General features: G+C 45.0%; 1 protein-coding gene across 1 annotated transcript in view; it reads left to right on the top strand.

Moving 5' to 3' along the window:
• The window catches only part of LOC115086118 (zinc finger protein 420-like), a 39,891-nt gene that overhangs the window by 2,133 nt on the left and 12,096 nt on the right, over window positions 1-25,662 (top strand). Inside the window, exon 3 of the mRNA XM_029592639.1 lies at window positions 17,912-18,035. Within this exon, the coding sequence (XP_029448499.1) occupies window positions 17,912-18,035 (124 nt within the window). The remainder of the gene's footprint in view (window positions 1-17,911; window positions 18,036-25,662) is intronic.

Here is a 25,662-nt window from a genome sequence, read left to right as displayed (position 1 = left end):
TGTTACTGTTCCTGCTGCTTTGAAAGGCGCTGTGATCTCATCACTCCTCAAAACCCCTCACTGGACTTAATCTGTCCTGCCAAATATCAGCCCATCTTCCTCCTCCCTCCTCCCTTTCACTTCCAAACTATTTGAACTTCCCGTTCACCACCTCTACCTTGACTCTCTCATCTGAAGCCGTTCTCAGTCCTCTCCAGTCTGGTTTTCTTTCTTTACATTTCCCAGAAACAGCTCCTGCCAAAGTCTCCAATGATCTGTTCATTGCTAAACACAAAGGCCTTCACCCGGTCCTTATCCTCCTTTATCTATCTCCTGCTTTGACACTGTTAATCTCCATCTCCTCCTTGATGCTCTGTCTTCACTTGGTTCACTTCTTCCTTCTCTTATTGCACTTTTAATATCTTCTGATGGTTCCCTTTTCTCCTTAGTCTCCTAAACTTAACTAGGAACTCAATAAAACTAAGATGAAGGCAGCAGTCCAGCAGCAAGAGGGGGCTTCCCAGTCTTTTGCATTGAGTGTCACATGCATGATTTTTTACCCGCCGGTGAGAGATTGTATGTGTGCACTCGGTGCAAAGAGCTCCTGGCTCTCGGGGAACGAGTCCGATCTCTGGAGGCTAGAGTAGCAGACTTGGAGGAGCTGAGGCAGACAGAGAGATACATTGATGAGACCTTCAGGGACATAGTAGCCAAGTCCCAAATCCATTCTGGCAGCCCCAGTGCTGCCTTGGATCAGAAAGGTCTCCCAGTAGGAGAACATCACCCTGGTGTAGCAGGAAGTGATCCTGTAGCAAGGACCTGCTCTCCAGGTGATGTATTGTCCTCTCGCACTGAGGACAAGTCTCCCAGGGCTACTGCCCAGGAGGGAAGGGTTAGGCCGGCCATCATAGTTGGTGATTCGATTATTAGAAATGTAGATAGCAGGGTGGCTGTTGGATGTGAGGATCGCCTGGTAACTTGCCTGCCTAGTGCGAAGGTGACAGACCTCATGCATCACCTAGATAGGAATATAGATAGGAGGAGCCGGCTGTCGTGGTACATGTGGGCACCAGCGACATAGGAAAATGTGGGAGAGAGGTTCCGGAAGCCAAATTTAGGATTTTAGGTAGGAAGCTGAAATCCATAACCTCCAGGTTGCCATTCTCTGAAATGCTTCCTGTTCCACGTGCAGGTCCCCTGAGGCAGGCAGAGCTCCAAAGTTTCAATGCGTGGATGAGACGATGGTGCAGGGAAGAGGGATTCAGCTTTGTAAGGAACTGGGGAAACCTTTGGGGAAAGGGGAGACTTTTCCGAAAGGACGGGCTCCACCTTAACCAGGGTGGAACCAGGCTGCTGGCACTAACTTTCAAAAAGGAGATAGAGCAGCTTTTAAACTAGAACAAGGGGGAAAGCCGACAATAACTCAGCAGTTCATGGTTCGGAGAAATGTATCATTGAAGGATACTAATGAAACAGGAGAGTTAGGGCATCCGAACAGAGAGGTTCCATTAAAAGCAAACATAGTCCATGTGCCTATATGTAAAAAATCACCGAAGCTAATGATTTCCGAATTATCCCTAACAACTGAAAAACAGGTTAATACAAACAAAAAATACACTTTGAAATGTCTGTATGCCAATGCCAGAAGTCTAAGAAGTAAGATGGGAGAGCTAGAGTGTATAGCAGCAAATGATGAGATTGACATAATTGGCATCACAGAGAGTTGGTGGAAGGAGGATAACCAATGGGACAGTGCTATACCGGGGTACAAATTATATCACAATGATAGGGAGGATCAACTTGGTGGGGGTGTGGCACTTTATGTCCGGGAGGGTATAGAGTCCAACAGGATAAAGATCATACAAGAGACTAAATGCTCAGTAGAATCTATATGGGTAGAAATCCCATGTGTGTTGGGTAAGAGTATAGTGATAGGAGTATACTACAGTCCACCTGGACAAAATGGTCAGACAGATGATGAAATGCTAAGAGAAATCACAGAAGCAAACCAATTTGGAAGTGTAAAATAATGGGAGATTTCAATTACCCCAATATTGACTGGGTAAATGTAACATCAGGACTTGCTAGAGACATAAAGTTCCTGGATGTAATAAATGACTGCTTTCCTAGCGTGTAGCAGATGGACTCAGGACCAATGGGTATAGTGTACTCGTGCTAGCAGTTGGAGACTGATCAGATTTCAATCTGACGTCAGCACCTAGTACATATACCCCTGCAGGAAGTGCAGAAGCTCAGTATTTTCCGTCTCCAAAGCAGTTAGGAGCTATCTCAATTGAATTACTCAATTGAATTACAACAACCCAACAAAAAATAATGACACACAAAAATTCTTCAAATACCGTCCTCCACTTCAAACTGACCTCCTCCTTCAAGAGCTGGGACATCAACTAGCGAATCTAGATTTATCAAACATAAACAACGCTATCCAATCCTGGTCTCTAATCACTGAAAAAACCGCTAACAACATTAACCCAGAGAAAGTCAAACGACTAAAGAACAAAAAATAAAATCAAAACCCTTGGTTCAACACCACTCTAAAAAACATGAAAACGGCCCTCAGGAAAATTGAAAAAGAATGGCTAAAAAGCAAACTGCTCGTATCTCAACAGAGATACCGCACACAACTAGCTGCCTACAAAAAATCAATCCAAAACACAAAACGTGACTACTACGGTAAAAAAATAATCTCCACCAACAAATCCAAATCTTTGTTCAAAAAACAACCTCATTGCCGATAACTGCAACTCCATCGCAACCGTAACCAAAAATTTAAGCCAAGATATAGCTGTCTTCTTTAAGGACAAAATCTCCAAAATAACTGATACCCTCAACACCACATCAAGCATTCAAACTAAAATATCAACAAACAGCATTTCTCCATGGCTTGACTTCAGACCTATTTCCAATATGGAAACAGAAAAAATGATGAGAAAAATCAATCCAGCGCGTCATGACTTGGACACCATACCCACCCATGTACTAAAGGAACTTGCTCATCCAATAGCCCCGACAGTCGCAGCAATCATTAACAAATCACTTGAAGGCGAGCTTCCTACCAAGCTAAAAATCGCTACAATCACACCTTTACTAAAGAAAAAAAACCTCAACCCAGAAGACCTAAACAATTACCGCCCAATCTCTAACCTACCCCTTTTTGCTAAATTGACGGAGAAGGCGGTACTGAAACAACTTAACGAACACCTTGACGACAACAAAATACTTTATCCCACCCAATATGGATTTAGGAAAAACCACGGTACAGAAACCCTCCTACTCAACCTTTCTAACACCATACTAAGAGGATTCGTCGACAAAAAAGGGTACCTACTGATCCTCCTGGACTTCTTTGCAGCCTTTGACACAGTGGACCACAAAAAGCTTATTTCTAGCCTTGAATCCATTGGGCTCGTGGGCAAAACTCTTAGTTGGTTTACATCTTTCCTTAAAAACAGGTATTTCAAAGTTTCCTATAACAACAAATCATCCCCTCGAAACAGGAGTGCCACAAGGATCGGCACTATCACCCATACTATTCAATATCTACCGTATACCTTTCTGCCATCTCCTATCAAGCCTAGGGATCACATACTACATGTACGCTGATGACATACAAATCCTCATTCCAATTTCCTCCTCCATAGAAGATGCAATGTCAAGAGCAGCCTCACACCTTGATGCAATCCAAAACATGCTAATCAACCTAAAATTATGTTTAAATATGAGCAAAACTGAACATATTCTAATCGTAAGAAAAAACTCTGGATCAAAAACCACTCCACCCTTCCAAATTGACAACATCCACATTCAACTTAAAGACAACGTAAAAGACCTAGGCATATGGTTAGACAATGAACTAAACTATAAAAAACACATTACTACAAGAACAAAAGTGGGCTTTCATAAATTACAAGTAATAAAACACCTAAAACCGCTGCTTCACCCCCAATTTACTCGCCTCCCACATAGTCAACAATGCCACTACCCAACCTCATCTGGACTCCACCTCTCAGCCTCTCGACACCAACCACCCGCAGTCCCATCCACACGGGCACACACACTAGAGGTATTTGAATCCACATCAGCCTTGGAAATTGAAACTACATTAAAAAAACTAAAGCCTTCTGCTCACCCTCTGGACGCGATCCCAGTAAACCTGTTGATAGCTACTGCCAAAAACTTCGCTAAACCCTTCGCCCAGATCATCAATGCCTCCTTATCCCAAGGCCTCGTCCCGGACCCTCTAAAACTTGCCATCTTGAAACCTTTACTAAAATAACCCAACCTTTCCACAGATAACCCAGCAAACTTTCGCCCCATTGCAAATCTCCCTATCATTGCGAAGATACTCGAAAGAATAGTCAACAAACAGCTTTCTGAATTCTTAGAAGAAAACAACATCCTCTCCCCAGCTCAACTTGGTTTCCGCAAATCTCGAAACACAGAATCTCTCCTACTATCTCTTTCAGACAACATTCTCATGAACCTGGGAAATAAACAGCCCTGCCTGCTCATTCTTCTGGATTTAACCGCTGCATTTGACACAGTTAACCACGATTGTCTCATTGACAGACTAACCGAAATCGGCATCAAATACACAGCCTTAAACTGGTTTAAATCCTTTCTCCAGAACAGGTATTACAGAGTCAAGATCAATAGCAAAGAATCTTCTCCTTTCAGTTCCACCCTCGGAGTCCCTCAAGGATCGTCGTTATCACCAACTTTATTCAACATCTCTCTACTCCCGCTTTGTAAACTCCACTCTGAGCTCAAGTTAACACATTACGTGTATGCAGACAACGTACAAATCCTCCTACCAATAACCGAATTTCTGGACAGCACTATTCACCATTGGAACACCTACCTCGGCACCATTAACAACCTCCTTTCAAATCTCAACTTGATACTCAACACCAATAAAACCGAATTCCTTCTAATCACACAAGACGGTAATCTTCCACTAAACCCTCTCTCCACAGCGCTTCCTTCCATCTCTCCCAAAGTCAGAAACCTTTATGTAGTCATGGACAATCAACTTAGCTACACAGGCTTCATAAACAACACAATAAAGGAGTGCTACTTCAAGCTTCAAGTTTTAAAAAGACTAAGACCCCTCCTACATTTTCAAGACTTCAGATCTGTCTTGCAAGCGATTTATATTTTCAAAACTCGACTATTGTAATTCGCTTCTCCACGGCCTTCCTGACAACTCCATTAAACCTCTGCAGTTACTGCAGAATGCAACTGCAAGGATTCTTACAAAGTCAAACAAAAGGGACCACATAAGAAGCTCCACTGGCTCCCAGTCAAATTCAGAATCCTCTACAAGCTTTTATCAATCACCCATAAAGCCATTCTCAGCATCGCCCCGCTGGACCTTTCGACCCCCCCCCCCCCCTGCAATTTCATACCTCCACCCGCCCTCTTAGATTATTTTATTTATTTATTTTAAATGTTTATATACCGGAATTCCTGTATGCAATACAAATCAGTCCGGTTTACAAGTAACGAAAAAGGTTGCCCTGGTCTGGGAGGTTAGACCTGGGTTTTTTTACATAGAACATGGAACAATAACAGTAAACAATAAACCATTGAACATTATTACAAGGAACATAGCGCAAAGAGGCACTCTCAGAGCACCTACAATCAAAACCTCCCTAGGTACAAGAGCTCTTTCTGCCGCAGGCCCCAAACAGTGGAATTTGCTTCCTCCCGACCTTAGACAGGAACAATGCCCCATTACTTTTAAGAAGAGACTTAAGACGCTACTGTTCAGACAAGCTTTCCCATAACCACTCGTCCTGGCCGCCTCCTCCACGGACTCACCTCACAAGCAGAGATCCTTTAGCACATGCTTTTCCGCTGCCTAATCTATCTAGTCTGGACATTTGACTCTCATTAAACCTCTGTCACCCAAATAAGACAACTCTTTTCTCTGTTTTGCACAGCGGTACTAAGTGAACGCGGGAGTGCTGCAGGTACAAAATGTTAACTCGCTGTGTTACTTTTTGAGATTACAGTGGATGTGACGTTTATGCTCAGTTGAACCTTTCTGAGTGACTCTAAAGCCCCTGAAGCAGCTTATATAGCGAAACTCGGCCAGAGTCGGGCAGGCAAGAGTCAGTAAAGTCCATTTTACCGATTCCATCTCTTTTGTGTTTGCTGTCAGCCATCTTGGATCGGCTACCGGTTTGTTTCCTTGGACCCTACATGTTTTGAACTCAGATTTTTTCTTATACCTATTTTATTGTATTTCTTGATATGTTTATTCTAATGTTCTATACCAGTTTTTACAGTTTTTGCTGTTAAATTACTTTAAATGTATCAGGTTGTTGTAATTGTAAACCGGAGTGAAGGCAACTCTGCTATACCTCGGTATATAAAATATGCTAAATAAATAAATAAATCTCACGCTCGCTGAGCATTCTTCCAAATTTTAAAGAAAAACCCTACCTGAAGACGAGCCCCACACTCCTGCGGTGATACCCTCGGGTCCCTCCCCCAGTTGAGTTTCCCGAGGTGATTTCCGTGGTCCCTCGGAGGTAAGAGCCTCGGTCCGGTGGCCGATTCGCGGCAGGGACCTAGCCCCCGAGTGAGAAGGGCTCGGGCGCGACATAGAGGCAGCCTCGGTCCGGAGCTGTTCGCGGCGAGGACTTAGCCCCCGAGCGAGACGAGTTTGGGCGCGACTTAGAGGCGGCGGGCGCACTTCCTCGAGCGCAGTGGTGAAGGTAATCACCCTCTCCCCCTGCAGCCGGAGACCGCCCGGGTCGCAACCGGGAAGCGCCGAAGACAAGGTAAGGCGCACATCCTTTACTTACCGGTCTCCGAAGATTGAGGATTAGCAGGGTCTGCCCACGTGGAGACCCTCCAAGGAGGTTGCCATCTTGCCTGTCCGCTCGCCGTCGCCATCTTGGCCTTGTTCGCTGCCCTCCGCCCGAACAAGTGTTCAAAGCTAAGCGCCAAGTTAACAGGCGCCCATCTTAGGCGTCCGAAAATAGTTGGGCGCATATTTAAGCTAGGCGCCCAAGGATCGGGCACGTATTATAGGCGCCGATAATTGGGCGCGTATTATAGGCGCCGATAATTGGGCGCGCGTTACAGGCGCACATTCTTAGGCGCACATTAAGAATCTCCGCGCATAAGCTTCGCCACACTGCACAGCGCATATTTTCGACTGGGAGAGCACCGGCGCATATATATATCTGACGCAATGGATCGCATAAGAGCCCACGCGTCCACAGAAGCGGCACCTCCAGAATCGGGCATTAAAGCTCTAGGCCTCTGCTCAGCATGCCACCTCAGAGCCACACAGAGCGAGGAAGCAGACGCCCTATGCGCCCAATGTGAGGAGGCCCTGGGAGCCCCAGAAAGAGGATTAGAAGCCAAGTTGTCAAAAAATGTGGATCCTTTATTGGAGACTTATAATCTTAAAAACGCCCGACTCAGGCCGAGTTTCGCCCTCTATCAAAGGGGCTGCATCAGGGGCTACAACACATAAAAAATCATAAATAAATAATAAATACTAAAAATAAAATAAATATAAAACACATGACAAATGACATATAAAATGGTAACATAAAAAATGAAAACATATAAAATTGTGGGGAGGTGGACCAGGGACAAGCCTCTCGCGAGGCCCCGAGGTGAGCGAATAAAAGTCCCGCCCACCGATACAGCTCCTCCAATAGGAGCCAGCCCTTGAGGGGTTTTAAATCATTATCCAGCCCAGTGCCGCGCGCCGAAGGAGCGCGACAAAGGGGCTTGCCCCTTTGTGTGCCCCTTAGTGTAGCCCCTTGGAGTGCCCCAGGGCCTATCCCTATAGCAGTCAGCCTCTATTTCTCCCAGGCAAAAGACTAATATCTCTAACACGCCTTAGAACAGCAGCACCTGTGCCTGCATTGTGAGGCCCCTAAACCAAATCTATCCAAAGAATTCCAGTAACTCTTTCTTACTCCGACTCATCTCGGTGAGCCATGGCAGCGCTCATTTAGTAAGCAGCCATCCAGATCTCACCCAGTGCCCAGTCTGCACTTTACCATCCAGCGCTCACTCAACTAGCAACACCCAGCGATCACTCAACTAGCAACCATCCAGCGATCACTCAACTAGCAACCATCCAGCGCTCACTCAACTAGCAACCATCCAGCGCTCACTCAACTAGCAACACCCAGCGCTCACTCAACTAGCAACACCCAGCGCTCACTCAACTAGCAACACCCAGCGCTCACTCAACTAGCAACACCCAGCGCTCACTCAACTAGCAACCATCCAGCGCTCACTCAACTAGCAACCATCCAGCGCTCACTCAACTAGCAACCATCCAGCGCTCACTCAACTAGCAACACCCAGCGCTCACTTAACTAGCAACACCCAGCGCTCACTCAACTAGCAACCATCCAGCGATCACTCAACTAGCAACCATCCAGCGCTCACTCAACTAGCAACCATCCAGCGCTCACTCAACTAGCAACACCCAGCGATCACTCAACTAGCAACCATCCAGCGATCACTCAACTAGCAAACACCCAGCGATCACTCAACTAGCAACACCCAGCGATCACTCAACTAGCAACCATCCAGCGCTCACTCAACTAGCAACCATCCAGCGCTCACTCAACTAGCAACCTTCCAGCGCTCACTCAACTAGCAACCTTCCAGCGCTCATTCAACTAGCAACCTTCCAGCGCTCATTCAACTAGCAACCTTCCAGCGCTCATTCAACTAGCAACCATCCAGCGCTCACTCAACTAGCAACCATCCAGCGCTCAGTTACGAAACCAATCATGGCGATCTCATCCATCCCCATCATCCACAACTTCAAGAGACCATCAGCAAAAAAACAAGCCTTACCACACTCTTTACAAAAAAGACTCATCCCTATTGTCATCTCACCTTTAAACCAACTACTGGGACTGTCACTTTTCACCTTATCACTGCTGAACGCACAGTCTTTGACTAAGAAAACTCACCTGCTTCATGACTATCTGCTGGAAGCAAACACAGACATATTTGCAATCACTGAAACCTGGTTAAAACCAGAAGACATCGCTACAATCAACCAACTCCCTACTCACTCGTACAACATATTCTCAATCCCCAGACTCAAAAAACGAGGAGGAGGTCTTCTTCTGGCAGCAAAAAAAACACTAGGAATATCACTACAAACTTCAATATCTTCACATTCTCTAGAATTTGCCGTATTTAAATCCTCTCACCTTCAAATCGGGCTTACATACGCCACCCCAGGATACCTCGAAACCGATCCATCACCTTTGATCGAAAATATAGTAAAACACATCAACGCCGACACACCAGCGATACTATTGGGGGACTTCAACCTCCATGTGGATGTATCTCCCCATTCTCACAGCTGTGAAACTCTCCTAAGCACACTAAACTGCATGGGTTTCAAACAAATAATTAAGGAACCCACCCACAAAGCTGGTCATACGTTGGACCTCATTTTCATTAACCAGGAACTTACTCTTTCCTCTCACCCTACATGCCTTCCAGTTCCCTGGTCGGACCATAAGATGATCAACACAACACTAAAGATAAACCTACCTACACTCCCAGAAAAGCAGAATAACACAATCCAATTCAAAAAAATGTGCAGCCAGGAAATTCTCAGCAACAGCCTATCGGATGAACTTAACCAACTGGACCTTACTAACGCGGACTCAGCCATTTTGTCCTGGAACAACATTACCAAAAAAGTGGCCGATACTACATGCCCAACTATTACCAAAGCTCCTCAAGCAAACAAGGACAACAGAAAACCTTGGTACACACCAAAACTAAAATCCTTAAAACAGGATCTCAGAAAAAAAGAACAACACTGGCGGAAAAACCCAACATACACCAACATCACAGCATTCAAAACCATGATGCACCATTACAGAATATCCATCCTCCAAGCAAAAAGAGACTTTTACTCACAAAAAATCCACCACTTCATTTTCGACCCTAGAGCGCTTTTTTCTCTGGTCTCATCCCTCACTAAACCCCTACCAACATCCATACCAGATGATAAAGCAGCAAGCAAAGCAGAAGAACTGGCAACCTACTTCAAAAACAAGATACCAAATCTACTAACTCAGTCCATTAATAATAACAATAATAATTACACTACGCCAGTAATACCTCGAGCTTCAGTCTCATCACAAAAGGCTAGCCTTAAGGAGTTCGAACCGACCTCATCCTTAGAGATCGAAAATATCCTAAAAAAGCTCAAACCTTCTTCTCACCCTCAGGATACCATACCCACCAATCTCCTCATCTCTTGTGCTAAATCATATCCAAGCCCATCGCACAAATCATAAATTGCTCCTTCTCTCACGGGATTGTACCTGACCCACTAAAAATGGCAATCATAAAACCACTCATAAAAAAACCTAATCTTTCTCCTGAAAACCCAGCCAATTTTCGCCCAATAGCTAATCTACCATTCATCGCAAAAATCTTGGAACGAGTTGCAAACAAACAACTAACAGAATACCTAAACGACCACAAAATTCTTTCCCCATCGCAGTTCGGTTTCCGCCAATCTCGAAGCACCGAAACCCTCCTAATCTCATTAACGGACTCTATATTACTTAAACTTGAAAACAGACAACCGTGTCTTCTCATCCTCCTAGATCTAACAGCAGCTTTTGACACGGTCAATCACAACACATTAATAGATCGCCTGGCAGAAATTGGCATCAGAGATGAGGCCCTCAACTGGTTCAAATCGTTCCTACAGAACAGACAGTATAAGGTCAAGATCAACAAGGAAGAATCTCAACCAGTCACCTGCAACTTAGGAGTCCCACAAGGATCATCACTCTCTCCAACCTTATTCAATATTTACCTTCTGCCACTCTGCCAGCTCCTCATCAACCTGAATCTCGTCCACTACTTATATGCAGACGATGTTCAGATACTGATTCCAATTACTGAATCTCTCCAAAAAACTCTGGACTTCTGGAACTCTTGCCAACAAGCCATCAACAACTTACTCACTAACCTCAACTTGATCCTTAATCAAAACAAAACAGAATACCTCCTCATTTCCCAAAACGGAACCTACACACTTCCAAGTACCATCATGTCAACTCAACTAACAATAACTTTCCACAGAACTTTCCACAGAACTCGACCGACTGGATTTAACAGATGCATCCTCAGCTATTACCTCCTGGCTCAATATTACAAACAAGATTGCCGATCTTACCTGTCCCGCTACCACCAAATCCTTAAAACCACCCCAAGCAAAAAGACAACCGTGGTACACTCCAACACTCAAAACCCTCAAACAAGAACTCCGGAAAAAAGAAAACAGCTGGCGCAAATCTCCGTCCACCATCACAACGCGAATTTACAAATCCCATCTTAACACATACAGATTAGCCATCCTAAAAGCCAAAAAAGACTTCTTTGCAAAAAAAATTCACAACTTTGCACTGGACCCAAAAGCTCTATTCTCATTTGTATCTTCCCTAACAAAACCTACTCCTCCTAGCATTCCAGATGAACTAGCAGCCAACAAAGCTGAGGAACTAGCAATTTACTTTGACAAAAAGATCACCAACCTCCTCAAGCCTATCCTTACCCAACAAAAAACAGTACTACAGCTGACAACCACACCATTTATCAAAGAATACAGCCTTTCATCGTTCGAAACTCCTTCATCATTAGAAATCGAACTTATCCTCAAGAAGCTCAAACCATCTTCCCATCCTATGGATACTATACCCTCCAATCTTCTCCTAGCGACCCCAAACACCATTTCTAAACCCATATCAGACATCATCAACTGCTCCTTAATACAAGGAAAGGTCCCAGACCAACTCAAAATAGCAGTTTTGAAACCGTTACTAAAAAAACCAAACCTTTCAACGGATGACCCTGCAAATTTCCGACCTATCGCTAACCTTCCCCTTATTTCAAGAGTGATGGAAAGATTCGTCAACAAACAATTGTCGGAATACCTGGAGGATAACAACATTCTCTCCCCTTTCCAATTCGGCTTCAGGAAATCACAAAACACTGAAGCACTCCTAACATCGTTATCCGACACCATACTTCTTAATCTGGAAAAAAAACAACTTTACCTCCTTGCTCTTCTTGACCTATCCGCCGCATTCGACACAGTTAACCATACCATACTACTCGAGCGACTATCCGACATTGGAATTCAAGGAGAAGCACATAGCTGGTTCCAATCGTTCCTGGAAAATAGATTCTACAAAGTAAAAATCAACAATGAAGAATCGCAACCCATCAAATCAACTCGAGGAGTACCACAAGGATCATCTCTCTCTCCTACGCTATTCAATATTTACTTGCTCCCACTCTGCCACTTACTCTCTAACCTCAAGCTAAAACACTATATTTTCGCTGATGACATTCAGATTCTCATGCCCATCACAGAATCACTACAAAAAACTTGGGCGCATTGGAATATCTGCTTACAAACCATCAACTCTCTCCTATCCAGCTTGAACCTCATACTTAACCCAAACAAGACAGAAATCCTCATCATCTCACCAGACGAAAATCACACCCTTACCAACTTTCAAAGCGTAACTCAATTCTCAAATCCAATCACTAACCTCTCCACCTCCGTCAGAGACCTGGGGGTGCGTCTTGACAACAAATTTAACCTAAAATCCTTTATAACCAACACAACTAAAGAATGCTATTACAAACTCCAAGTGCTGAAAATCTCAAACCTCTTCTTCACTTCAGCGACTTCCGACTAGTAGTCCAGTCTTTAATTCTGTCTAAGCTGGACTACTGCAACTCTCTACTGCTAGGTCTCCCAGCTTTATCCACCAGACCATTACAGATGGTGCAGAATGCAGCAGCAAGGCTACTCACCAACACTAATAAAAGAGCCCACATAACACCTATTCTTCACAGCCTACACTGGCTTCCTATAAAAGCTAGAATCACCTACAAGACTCTATCAATGATCCACAAGGACATAATGGGCATCGCCCACCTAAATCTAAATTCGCTTCTCCGCCTTCACACATCTCAAAGACCCATCAGGCACAACTACAAAGGTTCCTTATATGCTCCCCCGATCAAAACCACATTAACAAAACGAGCACTCTCAACAGCCGGACCCACACTCTGGAACTCACTACCGCCAGATCTACGCCAAGAGACCTGCCATCTAACTTTTAAGAAAAATCTAAAAACGTGGCTTTTCAGGCAAACATATACAGAATCACAAGTTTACTTAGACACCGGCCAAAAGAAAAATAGCTCAACACCAGATCCAGTTTCACCTTTACCCCCCTTCAAGACTCAACTACGTCGGATCTGAACTTCTCACCTTAAAGACTTCTTAAAGACTTCTTCTCTGATTCATCTGTCTTCCTTAACTCATGGATTTCTCGCATACTTTGCACATCAACATGGTCTGTGTACCCTCAAATCTCAATTTAGTCTACCCTTTAATTTTTTTCTAGATATTTATTCTCGCTATAATCATGCCGAGCATTCACCTACGTCCTGTTGACGAGTTACTATTATTATTATTATTATTATCTATGTAATATTTAATTTAATCTATTATTAATATCCATATGTTATAGGTTATATGCTAAATGCAATATGTTATACGTTATATGTTAAGAAACGCTGTTCCATGTAACGCCTTTTGTGCGAAAGTTTTGTTATATGTAAACCGACCTGATTCGATACTTGTATTGAGAATGTCGGTATATAAAAATCCGAAATAAATAAATAACCCCACAAGTCAGAAATCTAGGAGTTATACTTGATAACCAAATGAATTATAGATCACTCATAAATAACATCGTAAAGGATGGATTCTTCAAATTACAAGTCTTAAAAAGACTGAGACCACTCCTACATTTCAAAGACTTCCGATTAGTGCTACAAGCAATCATTCTCACGAAAATAGATTACTGCAACTCACTTCTACTGGGTCTCCCTGCCAACGCCATAAAACCGTTACAGATGCTGCAGAACGCTGCAGCGAGGATCTTAACCAAGTCCAACAAAAGAGACCACATCTCACCCATCTTAAAAAGCCTACACTGGCTTCCCGTCAAATTCAGAATACTATTCAAAGTGCTCTCACTAACCCACAAGGCAATACACAACCTGGCACCACTCGAGCTCACATTCCCTCTCCAACTCCACACATCTTCCAGACCAGTGAGACAAGCCTACAAAAACAACCTTCAAATTCCACCGATGAAGTCAGCATTAAGTAAAAGAGCTTTCTCCACAGCTGGGCCTAAACTCTGGAACTCTCTCCCATCAGAGCTCAGATCACTGCAATGCTCCACTACATTTAAAAAAAGACTCAAGACTTGGTTATTCAACCAAGCTTTCCCATAACATCAACCTGCGAAATATCCCTGCCAATATCCCCTCAGTGGTAACACGCTAGAGAACTATATAGATCTTCTCTAGAAATCACATGATCTTTGGCAGACTATTATCTTTGGCAGTCTATCATTAAAACCCAGCCTCTAGCCTATATTAGGCACCGCTCATGTTAATTATGTTATTACCCCATATATCTTAATCCAAGTTAATTCGACCTGTTCATTGTAAGACATTTACTTGTCATTGTTGTTATTGTTTAAAATGTAAACAGAATTGATCAATAATTTTGTTATTGGAAAGTCGGTATAGAAAAATGCTAAATAAATAAATAAATAAACATAAAGAATGGGAGCATAAAATATATAACATACCTATTATTATATGACATATAATTCTTACATGTACAGATGGAGTATGGTATAGTGCATCAACTGGTCTGGAAGATGTAACAAAATGAAAAATATTATATAAGCACAATATTGAACAGGTCAAAGTATGATAAAAATTATTGATTCATTATAAACAACGAAAAGATTGAAAAAAGATTTTTGTACCTCCGTGCAAATGTGTTACGAACAGCATTGTTCCTTGAATATTCACATAGGCAATATCCTATATTGATGAAATGTAAATAATACAACATTAGAAAAAATTAGAAAAAAAAGGGGGGGGAGTTTGAAACATCAAATAAAAAATGTCCCATGACTAAAATAATGTCAGCAAAATGTATATCTCATTTATGTTGGCACTAAAAATATATATGAAAGCAGTGTGTGCATAATGTAGTGATCTAGGAACATTAATTACACAGTGAAGGTACGATCACTCTAAAGTACTAAATAGAAAATGACAAAAGAAAAAAGAAAACTAATATCACCACTTAGATGGGCACAACAAGAAAAAGTTTATTTATATACATGTGCACTGGCCCGTTATCTTTAAAGACCTATGCAACCTTTAATGTGAAATCACCCGCTTACTGTAAATGTCTACACTAACGCCACAGCGAGCACTCGCAAACCACAACTATAATAAACCATCTAAAAAACTCACCCATTCATTTGTTTGCTGACAAACACAGAACTTCACGGTGTTTTTGCGGATCAATTTGTTTTCTGTCAGTCTCGTATTTCCACAGTGTGTCTGCGGATAGACTCAAAAGGACGGAACTGACCGAGTGCTGAGATTTAAACGCTGAAAACCACGCGAAAAGGCACATCAATCATGGAAAAGGGGCGTGTTCTCAAATACCCCGGATGTGATAGCAAAACAAAAGAACAAATTAATGAATACGAAGGGAGCGTTTGCTTAAAAACATATATGATAAACATAAAATATAAACATAAATTTCATGCTATATTCAAAGAAAACTAAATACTAAAAAATTCCTTTATTAAAAAGCGGTAAAAAGCAAAACAAAAAAAGACGTATCTACAAACATACTGATTTGACACCTGAACAGAAAACGAATCTCCACGGTGTTTTTGCGGAACCATTTGTTTGCTGTCAGTCTCGTATATTCACAATGTATTGCATAAACTCAAAAGAACGGACCTGAGAGGGTGCAGAGATTTAAACGCTGAAAACCGCGCGGAACAGCACATCAATCATGTCAAAGGGGGCGTGTACTCAACTACCCCGGATGTGACAGCAAAAGGAACGATCACATTAATGAATAGGAAGGGGGGCGTATACTTTCAATGTGAACCAAAAAATAAGTACTAAAAGATTTCTTTATTACTATCAAAAACGTAAAAAAAGAGACACATATTTGGCAATTAAAAAGAAAATCGGATCAGTAAAATAAAAGCGGGCAGCATGAATTATCCCATATATAAAAAACGCTAAAAAATAATTATATATGTTGTTAGAACTCAATTAAATGCCAAGATTTAGTCACTGAAAAAACGCGAAAAAAACGCGATAATCAAACAGTATGTGGCTTCTAATGGAAAAATCATATCAGCCTTATTATGAGGAAATATACTTTTATATCACACATGTGACAGCAAACTAAAAAATATATACTAATAAAGGCATATGGTTCAAGCCACAAAACAAAGGATGAAAAATAAAAAACATAATATTAAAAATATTAGAAAAGTGGTGCAATTAATAATATATTGCCAGTGAGACGAACAATAAGAATAAATCCATTAAAAAATGGGTGCCTATCTAAAGGATATAAATAAATAAATAAATGAATGAATGAATTGCTAAAAGTAACATGATATTAAAAATAAGAAAAGTGGTGCAATTAATAATATATTGCCAGTGAGATGGACCCTTGGTCTGACCCAGTAGGGCTTGTTCTTATGTTCTTAAATGTTGTGATCCAAAAGCCCTGGTGGGCAATATAACAGGCAAATCTGGAATTTTGTGGAATCAAAAAGTGCTACTTCACATTGCTGGGGAAGGCCTACCAGTACTGTCTTAAATAAAAAAGATTGTTTGATAATAAGCAAAATTCCCCCCCCCCCTCTTTTCTTTCTAGGAATGGAAAATATATCATACTTATTGTCTGCTAATTGGTTAATGATGACATTGTCCATAGATTTTAACCAGGATTCGGTTATAGTGAAAAAGTCCAGCTTATGATCCGTCAATAAATCAGAGATAATTACAGATATTTTTTTAAGTGCTCGAATATTAATTAGAAAAAATGAAAGAACAAGGTAGTCCCTTAAAGTAGATTTTAGTGAGACAGGAACAAGGTTGATAGAGGAAACGTTCCTTACTGTGTTTGGATGTGAAGATCTCATTGTTCTTGAATATCAGGTGCTGGAGTAAGTCCCATTGTAGAGGCACACGGGAATAGGAAATATTTCATTAAACAACATGATTCAAGAAGGAGAGTTTTTAAACTAGCTATGCCCAGGCATTCGGCAAAGCGAGGCAGTAAGCAGGGAATCGGAAGGTGGTGGTGGAGGAGGAAGGGAGAGAGAAGAGAAGAAAGGCAGGGAGGAGCTGCAGAGTGAGTGCATTTGTAGGGGAGAGAGAAAAGCTTGAGCTGTAGGTGGAAGTGGACAGAGAGCCAATGTAGCGACCTAAGAAGAGGGGTTACATGATCACCGCGAGGTTAAAGAAAGAGAAGTCATGCAGCTGAAAGTTGAGATTCAGCAGGAGGCCAGCAAAGAGCGAGTTACAGAAGTCTAAGCAGGAGGTGATAAGAGAGGGGAGGAGGGTTTTGGTGGCAGGCTCGAGGAGGAAGGGAGACGTTTAAGCAGTGTTATAGAGGAGGAACTGACTCACTTTAGCAGTGTTTTGGATGTGCAGAAGGAGGGAACGGCATCAAAGATGACCCAAGGTTAGGGGCTGAGCAGTCAGGAGGATGAGAGCACAGTGACTTGATATTCTGGGTCTCTGGGATTAGAGAATCTTTTCATAGTTAAACTTGCAAACCCAGAGATCCAGAAAGGAAACTAACTCCAGGGGAACAAGTCTGGCAGTTCCTGGGGATGAGGGGTCCTGGCGTCCTCTCTTCCATGATAAAATGTTAAGAGGTTAAAGCCGCTGAGCCCCTCCACGTGTCCCTGAGTGTTTCTGGTTTGTGTTTCAGGTGCTGGTGACGTTTGAGGACATCGCTGTCTCTTTCTCCCAGGAGGAAGGGGGTTGTTTAGATGAAGGACAGAAGGAGCCTGACAGGGATGTGAAGGAGAATTATGAGTCCCTGAGCTGTCTAGGTAAGGATTGCATTATCTCTATTTCTAGTAGATGCAGGGGATGTTTTACTAAATGGGTCAACTCCACATCAGAGATGTGCAGGCCTGGATTTACCAATACGTGCACTAGGCCTCTCCTCTCTCCCTCTCTCCTCTCGCTCTCTCCCTCTCTCCCTTCCCCAGGCCTGCTCCTCGCTCTCTCCCTCTATCCCTTCCCCAGGCCTGCTCCTCGCTCTCTCCCTCTATCCCTTCTCCAGGCCTGCTCCTCGCTCTCTCCCTTCCCCAGGCCTGCTCCTCTCATCTCTTTTTTTTATCCCCATCCCTGAGATCTCCTCTCTGTGCTGATACGCGAGATCATTTTTCCTCAATAAAAATAAAATACATTTTTACAGACACAAGCAAGGTTGGAAAATTACTTTATTTACATAATGTAATAGAAAAGATGGACATGTTAAGGATGTGAGAGATTTTTAACTGACCTGTGCTTTAGATGTAGATGTGCTATTGTATGTATATGAAATGTGGTTTATTATTTTTATTTTAATTTGTTATTCCCTGTACGTACCATGGATCAGTCCAGAAGGTGGGTTATGTCCCCCGTCCAGCAGATGGAGTCAGAACAAACTTCGAGGGTACGTAACCATATATACCAGTACCCCCTCTGCAGGAGTTCAGTATCTTCTGACTCCAGCAGATGCGAGTAGGGGAATCAGTGCTTCCCCAATCTGGCAGGGAATTATTTTCTTCTGCTTCTTTTTCTCTAGTTTCTATCTAACAATTTGGATTAAGTTTTAAAACAAACAAAAAAAAAAGCTAATTCAATTTTTGGGGAGGCGTGGCTTCCTACTCTGCCTCTCTCTTTTCTATCTGTCTCCCGCGACCTTGTTTCTCTCTGGCCGGGGGTAAGTTACAGAGTGTTTTGTTCCTTTGTAAGTTTTCCTTTTTCAGCGGCTTCAGCTCCGGTGCCTCGTGGAAGCCGGTGGGGCCGGCCTCTCTGCGATATTTTCGCCCGCGGCCCGATTCGAGCTCCTCGAGGGCTGCTGTGGCAGGGAGGGGGAACTCCCTGAGCGGGTAGCGTCGGCCGAGCAGGCCCCTCCCCCCGCGGCACCTAGTCCATCGTTGGGACAGCGGGTTGCGCAGGCCGACGGGGCCCCCCGCGGCAGCTCCTTTTTCTTTTTGGGCGGCCCCCCCCCCCCCCCCGAGGCTTTCTTTCTCTTCACCGGCGGTTCCGATGCCGCGGCCGTCGCGCTGCTCAACCTGCGGCGAGCCGGGGAAGGCACCTCGCAGTCCCTCAGCGATTTTTCATTTATTTCAGCTCTGCCCGGGCGTCGCGGGCCGGCCACTTCGCCATTTTTGGCAGGAACGGCAGCCATTTTAAATTGTCAGCGCGCTGATGAAGCTCATGCAGCGCAGGAGGAAAATGATTTTAATGAGGTTTCTCCACCGATTTTGTCCCCGGAGCAAGGCTCACAGGCCCCGGGGCCATCGGATTTCTCTTCCTCCGGGGCCCCCCCCCGAGCAGGCCAGGATTTTCCCCGGAGTTTATTTTGTTAATGCATACAGCCTATTTGCAGAGTTTGGAAGCTCCCGGGGTGGTGCACGCGGGACCCACCACCGCCAAAGTTCCTCCGCTCTCACCTACACCACAGGCCCCCCCTGACATGGTAGGATCGGGTTCGGGCGCGGGGGCCTCCCAAGTCCCCACCCGGGTTCGCTTGGCCCCAGGAGCGGTGGGTGCGACTTCAGCCCTGGGGGGGGGATGTCCCGGAGACCCCAGATGCAGGGCAGCCGGACGTCCCGCCGGAGGGGGATGACCCGCATGCGCTCCGCATCTTTCAGAGGGAAGAGCTAGATGACCTCATACCACAGATCCTCCTTGAGTTGGATCTGGACCCACCGCCGGACCCGCCAGCTCCAGTGACCCCAGCCGTCGTCACCTCCTCCAAGAAGGGGGACCCGGTCTTGGCTGCGCTTCGGCCGAGGTCTCGGGCTTTTCCCATCCATGATTCTTTTCTACAGCTCCTGATCAGGGAATGGGATTACCCCGGAGGCTTCCCTGAAGGTCATTCGAGCCATGGAGAAGTTGTATCCTCTTCCTGAAGATTTCCTGGAGCTCATCAAGGTTCCAAAGGTGGACTCCGCGGTGTCGGCAGTTACAAAGAGGACGACTATTCCGGTGACGGGCGGAGCGGCTTTGCGAGATACTCAGGACCGCAAGTTGGAAGTCTTTCTCAAACGGGTCTTTGAGGTTTCCGCCCTGGGAATGCGGGCGGTTATGTGCAGTTCGCTCGCCCAGCGGGCTAGTCTTCGCTGGGTGCAACAGCTTCTCACGTCTCAGGACCTCCCGCTTCTTCGGAACCGGGAGGTCAGGGTCCTCTCGGACAACGCCACCACCGTAGCCTACATCAATTGGCAGGGAGGTACACGGAGCTCGCACGTCTCGATCGAGTCGGGGCTTCTGATGCAGTGGGCAGAGCGGCATCTCATCCGTCTTGCGGCCTCGCACATTGCCGGAGTGGACAACGTTCAGGCGGATTTCTTGAGTCGTCAACAGCTGGATCCCAGAGAGTGGTCCCTCTCCGACGAGGCGATGCAACTTCTCGTTCGCCGGTGGGGGGTCCCCCACTTGGACCTGATGGCGACCGCTCTCAACGCCAAGGCCCCCCGCTTCTTCAGTCTCAGAAGAGAGCGCGGCGCAGAAGGAGTGGATGCCCAGGTCCTTCCGTGGCCTCCACATCTCCTGCTCTACGTCTTTCCACCATGGCCCCTGGTGGGCAGAATTCTTCGCAGAATAGAAAGCCATCAGGGTACCGTGATCTTCGTCGCCCCGGAGTGGCCCTGACGACCCTGGTTTGCGGACCTGCTACAGCTGGTGATAGACGGGCCAATAAGACTAGGACATCTTCCCTGTCTCCTCCATCAGGGCCCGGTATTTTTCGAACAGGCAGAACTCTTCTGTCTTGCGGCTTGGTTTTTGAGTGGCGTCGCCTCCGGCGCCGGGGCTACCTGGAGGTGGTAGTCTCGACGCTGCTGCGGGCACAGAAGACTTCGACATCGGTGGCCTAGGTTCGAGTTTGGAAGGTCTTCGAGATGTGGTGCACCAACCAGGGCACGAGGCCCACGCGGGCTTCGGTGTCCCAGATTCTACAGTTTCTCCAGGATGGGGTGGATAAAGGACTCGCCTATAATTCGTTATGAGTTCAGGTGGCCGCCCTGGGCTCGCTATTGCAGTATGGTGGCTCTCTCCTACTTCAGCCGGACATCGCACATTTCCTCAAGGGTGTCAAGCAAATGCGTCCTCCGTTGCGGGATCCATGTCCCTCCTGGAGTCTTAATCTCGTGCTTCGCACCTTGTCAGGACCACCCTTCGAACCGCTATGCAGCGCAACGATTAAGGATCTCACTCTTAAGGCTGTCTTTCTCGTGGCCATCTGTTCTGCTCGGCGCATTTTGGAACTTCAAGCTTTGTCGTGCAGAGAGCCTTATCTTCGGTTCACGGATTCGGGGGTTTCCCTCCGCACCGTCCCATCCTTTCTCCCAAAGGTGGTGTCGTCTTTCCATTTGAACCAGACGGTGGAACTTCCGTCCTTCGCTTCCTCCGAGCCGAAGACCCTCCGGCTTTTGGATGTCAAGCGCAAGTTGCTTCACTATCTGGAGGCTACTAATGATTTCAGGATTTCTGACCATCTGTTCGTACTTTGGTCCGGTCCCAGGAAGGGTTCCCAGGCCTCGAAGACTATGATTGCTAGGTGGTTAAAGGACGGTATTGCCGCTTCTTACATTGGAGCGGGACGGACTCCTCCTCGCGGCATCATAGCGCATTCTGCGCACTCTCAGGCAGCCTCCTGGGCAGAGGCCCGCTCTGTTTCCTCCCAGAAGATTTGTCGTGCAGCAACCTGGAAATCACTGCACACGTTCTCGAGACACTATCGCCTGCATCTCGCCTCTTCAGAGTCTGGACATTTTGGCGAGCAGGTTCTCCGAGCAGGCCTCGCAGGACCCCACCCGATTTAGGGAGGCTTGGGTACATCCCACCGTCTGGACTGATCCTGGTACGTACAGGGAAAAGAAAATTATTCCTTACCTGCTAATTTTCGTTCCTGTAGTACCATGGATCAGTCCAGACGCCCACCGCTTTTGGGTTCTTAGTCCTGCTCCGCTCTGCTCTACCGCTCTATAGTAGTCTTCTGTGTCTCGCAGTTCTCTTTTCTTTTTCTAATTTCACAACTCCCTACAAGTTGGTTGGTTACCTTCAGTTAACTGTTGATGTTACAGTTGTCGTTCAATGCATGGTTAAGCAAACTTGATCCAGAGTGCTCTTGTTCTACTCGGGCTTTGATATACTCGATACTGAACTCCTGCAGAGGGGGTACTGGTATATATGGTTACGCCCCCTCGAAGTTTGTTCTGACTCCATCTGCTGGACGGGGGACATAACCCACCGTCTGGACTGATCCATGGTACTACAGGAACGAAAATTAGCAGGTAAGGAATAATTTTCTTTTGAACTTAATATGGCACATGTACTATAAGCAGATAATAATAAAAGTTTTTAAATAAATCAGTAGTAGGTAAGGACAGAGGAATCGGACCCACAGGAATCCTAAAGGAGGGACCTGTGAGATCTCCAGCATTCCTGTATTGCTACAGCTTTATTGCTGCTCGGATAAAATATCACATCACTAGTGGCAGGGGAAGGTAGGATCCCAACCTCCTGTGTTAAATGATCGTCACTGGCTCCCTGTGCAGAGTCGCTCTTAGGTGAAACTGATGGTGATATTCAGAAATAAAGGGTTTGATGTCTTCTGAGTTAGGACGTTATGAGCCAATGATATTATTGAGGGCTGAAGGGACAGGGCTGGTTCTGTTCCCTCTGCTAGTCCACACTGATTGCTTCTAACAAGTAAGGGGTCCTTTTTTTCCTTGGCATCTTTTATATGGAAAGCTTCTCTAGTGTGATTTAAAATAATTGAGATGAATGTGGATAGAGGAAGTGACGTCGACAGACCTAATGGCAGCGTGACTGAGGAGCTCCCGATCCCATCGAGCATAATCCCCCCTGCTATCTCGCCATCGGAGCTTCATAGCTGTTCATCGGTAGCTGGATCATTATTGGAAGCAACTGGGATGGAGGGAAAGAAAAAATCAGTAAACTTGAAGTGTTTTTCTTTTGCTTATGGGGCGGCAGCGTTGGAGGGCGAGAGCGGAGCTGAAATGGAGGTGGATCGTGAGTCCTTGGATGTTCAAACGGAGGAGGCGGCTGAGACAGTAAAATCATGTGAAGCTTTGCTGACCTGCGAAGAGTTCTGCTCCTGGTTCAGTGATCCCCGTAAAAATATGAGGGCCATGAATTCAGAAGTTGTTGAAATGGGGGCAGAGCTTCAGGAGGAGCTTTGGACATTGGCCGCAGAATGCAGGAAGTGGAAAACAGGGCTCAGTGCGAAAATGGGGCAGCGAAGAGCAGGTGATATTAGATAAACGGGAGGACGTGGAGAATGGGCCCGGCCGATGCCACCTACCATTCAGAGGAGTCCCTGAGTGTGCAGATAGCAGCTCTGTGGTCGCTGCTCTCAGTAAAGCGATCCTTGCTGACCCCTCGGGGGCTGCGGCTAAGACGGAGATAAGATTGGAGCGTGCGCATAGAGCTCCGGGCCCCCAAACTGCTAAGAGACCCGAGATATGTTGGTCTGGTATCACAGTTTTGCACTGAAGGAGAAAATAGTCTCTTTGGCCAGGAAGAAGATGTCATGGGAGTGGCAGGGGCCTGCGCTCTCGATCTTCCCGATTTGGCTCCCGCTGTGCCTCGCAGAAGGCAGGACTTAAGGGAAGTCACCAGAGTTATGCAGAAGGAGAAAATCCGTTATCGGTGGCTTTCCCCGTTTGGAATTGCATTCTCCGTCAATGGCGTCGGTACTAGGGCGAGATCTCCTGCCGAGGCTGAGGCAGCCCCTAAGGAAACAGGTTTCTAGGTTCCTGAAAGACTGCCAGCGCCGACACCGACCAAGCAGCCTGCCAGCAGTACTCATTCGAAATGGCAGAGAGCTGGCAAGGTGGGGAAGCGGCTGGTTAGACAATCTGGTAGTCCCAGATCCCCTACTGGGCACAGAGCTTAGCATTTGAAGGTTCAGCTTCCTGCACAGCTCCTAGCTTATTGGATCGCAGCTGTCATAAAAGATAGAGCTGTTTAGGGGAGATCAATATATTTAGATATTCTCTATGTCTACTACTACGCCACCACACTGGTAGGAATTATTCATTTTATTCTCAATCCCATGCATCATACTCACGGATTGACTTCCTTTTAGTGGGAAAAGAATTCATGCCAGCAGTAATTAGTGCAGAAATAGGACCGGGTACTACTATCTATCATGAGCCTGTATGGTTAGATTTTCAAATTGGAGACCGAGATAAGGGGGATGGACCCTGGCGCCTTAATGATCGTCTATTAGATGATGATGATTTCCTTGCAAACCTGGAATTGGCAATCCAGGTTATCTTTCTTCTAATGATGTGGAAGGAATTTCCTCAGTGGTCCTCTGGGACTGTTTAAAGGCTGCTGATAGGGGGTAGACTGATTGCGAGGGCGTCATACAAAAAGAGAGAAGGTAAAATACAGGCTCTCCTTACTTAAAGAAATCACTGAGCTCGAAGACGTGCATAAAAAATCTCTATCCCTGAAGATCTGTAAGAAGCTACTGCCGCTCGTCATACATTGCATTCCCTGCAATTAGAAGTTATTGCCCACCAATAAGACCTGACTAGACAATCGTTTTTTCAGTTTGGGAATAAGGCCTGTAAGCTGTTAGCCAGGTGCCTTAAGAGTCTGTTTATGCAATCCCAGGTTGTGAAGATTAAGGCTCAATCAGAGGAACTTCTTTTCTCTAATGCAGATATAAGGAATTATTTTAGGCAATTCTGTGAGCACTTGTATAGCTCTGAACTCTCAATTAATGATAGCTCCATCGATGCCTGTTTAGCAGAAATAGAGTTGCCAAAGCTTTTGTCAGAAGAACAAGGCCGAGTTGGACAAGCAGAGACAGTAGAGGTGCTTCAAGTGATAAAAACATGGGGAAATCCCCTGGTCCAGATGGCTTTACTGCAAAGCTTTATAAATGTTTTAGCCTCCAGATTACTAAGCCTGCTTACTAAATTGTTCAGTTATTTAAGATTGGAGGTAATCTCTCACGAGATGCTAACACAGCGGGGGTATCTGTGATTGCAAAACCAGGGAGGGTTCTAGAATTATGTGGTTCATGTCGACAGATTTCCCTTAACATTGATTTGAAAATATTAGCCAAAGTTTTAGCAGACAGGTTAAACAAGGTGATCAGCTCAAGATCATGAGGTCTTGAACGAGTAGATGTGACTCGGTTATTTACACTTTCGAATAATAGAAGGTCTAGGGGGCATTCCATGAAGTTAGCAAGTAGCACATTTAAGACTAATCGGAAAAAAAATTCATTTTCACTCAACGCACAATAAATCTCTGGAATTTGTTGCCAGAGGATGTGGTTAGTGCAGTTAGTGTAGCTGGGTTCAAAAAAGGTTTGGATAAGTTCTTGGAAGAGAAGTCCATTAACTGCTATTAATCAAGTTTACTTAGGGAATAGCCACTGCTATTAATTGCATCAGTAGCATGGGATCTTCT

Source organism: Rhinatrema bivittatum, chromosome 2 (genome assembly GCF_901001135.1).
Source record: "Rhinatrema bivittatum chromosome 2, aRhiBiv1.1, whole genome shotgun sequence".
Taxonomy (NCBI): Eukaryota; Metazoa; Chordata; class Amphibia; order Gymnophiona; family Rhinatrematidae; genus Rhinatrema; species Rhinatrema bivittatum.
This window is presented reverse-complemented; position numbering and strand designations above follow the sequence as displayed.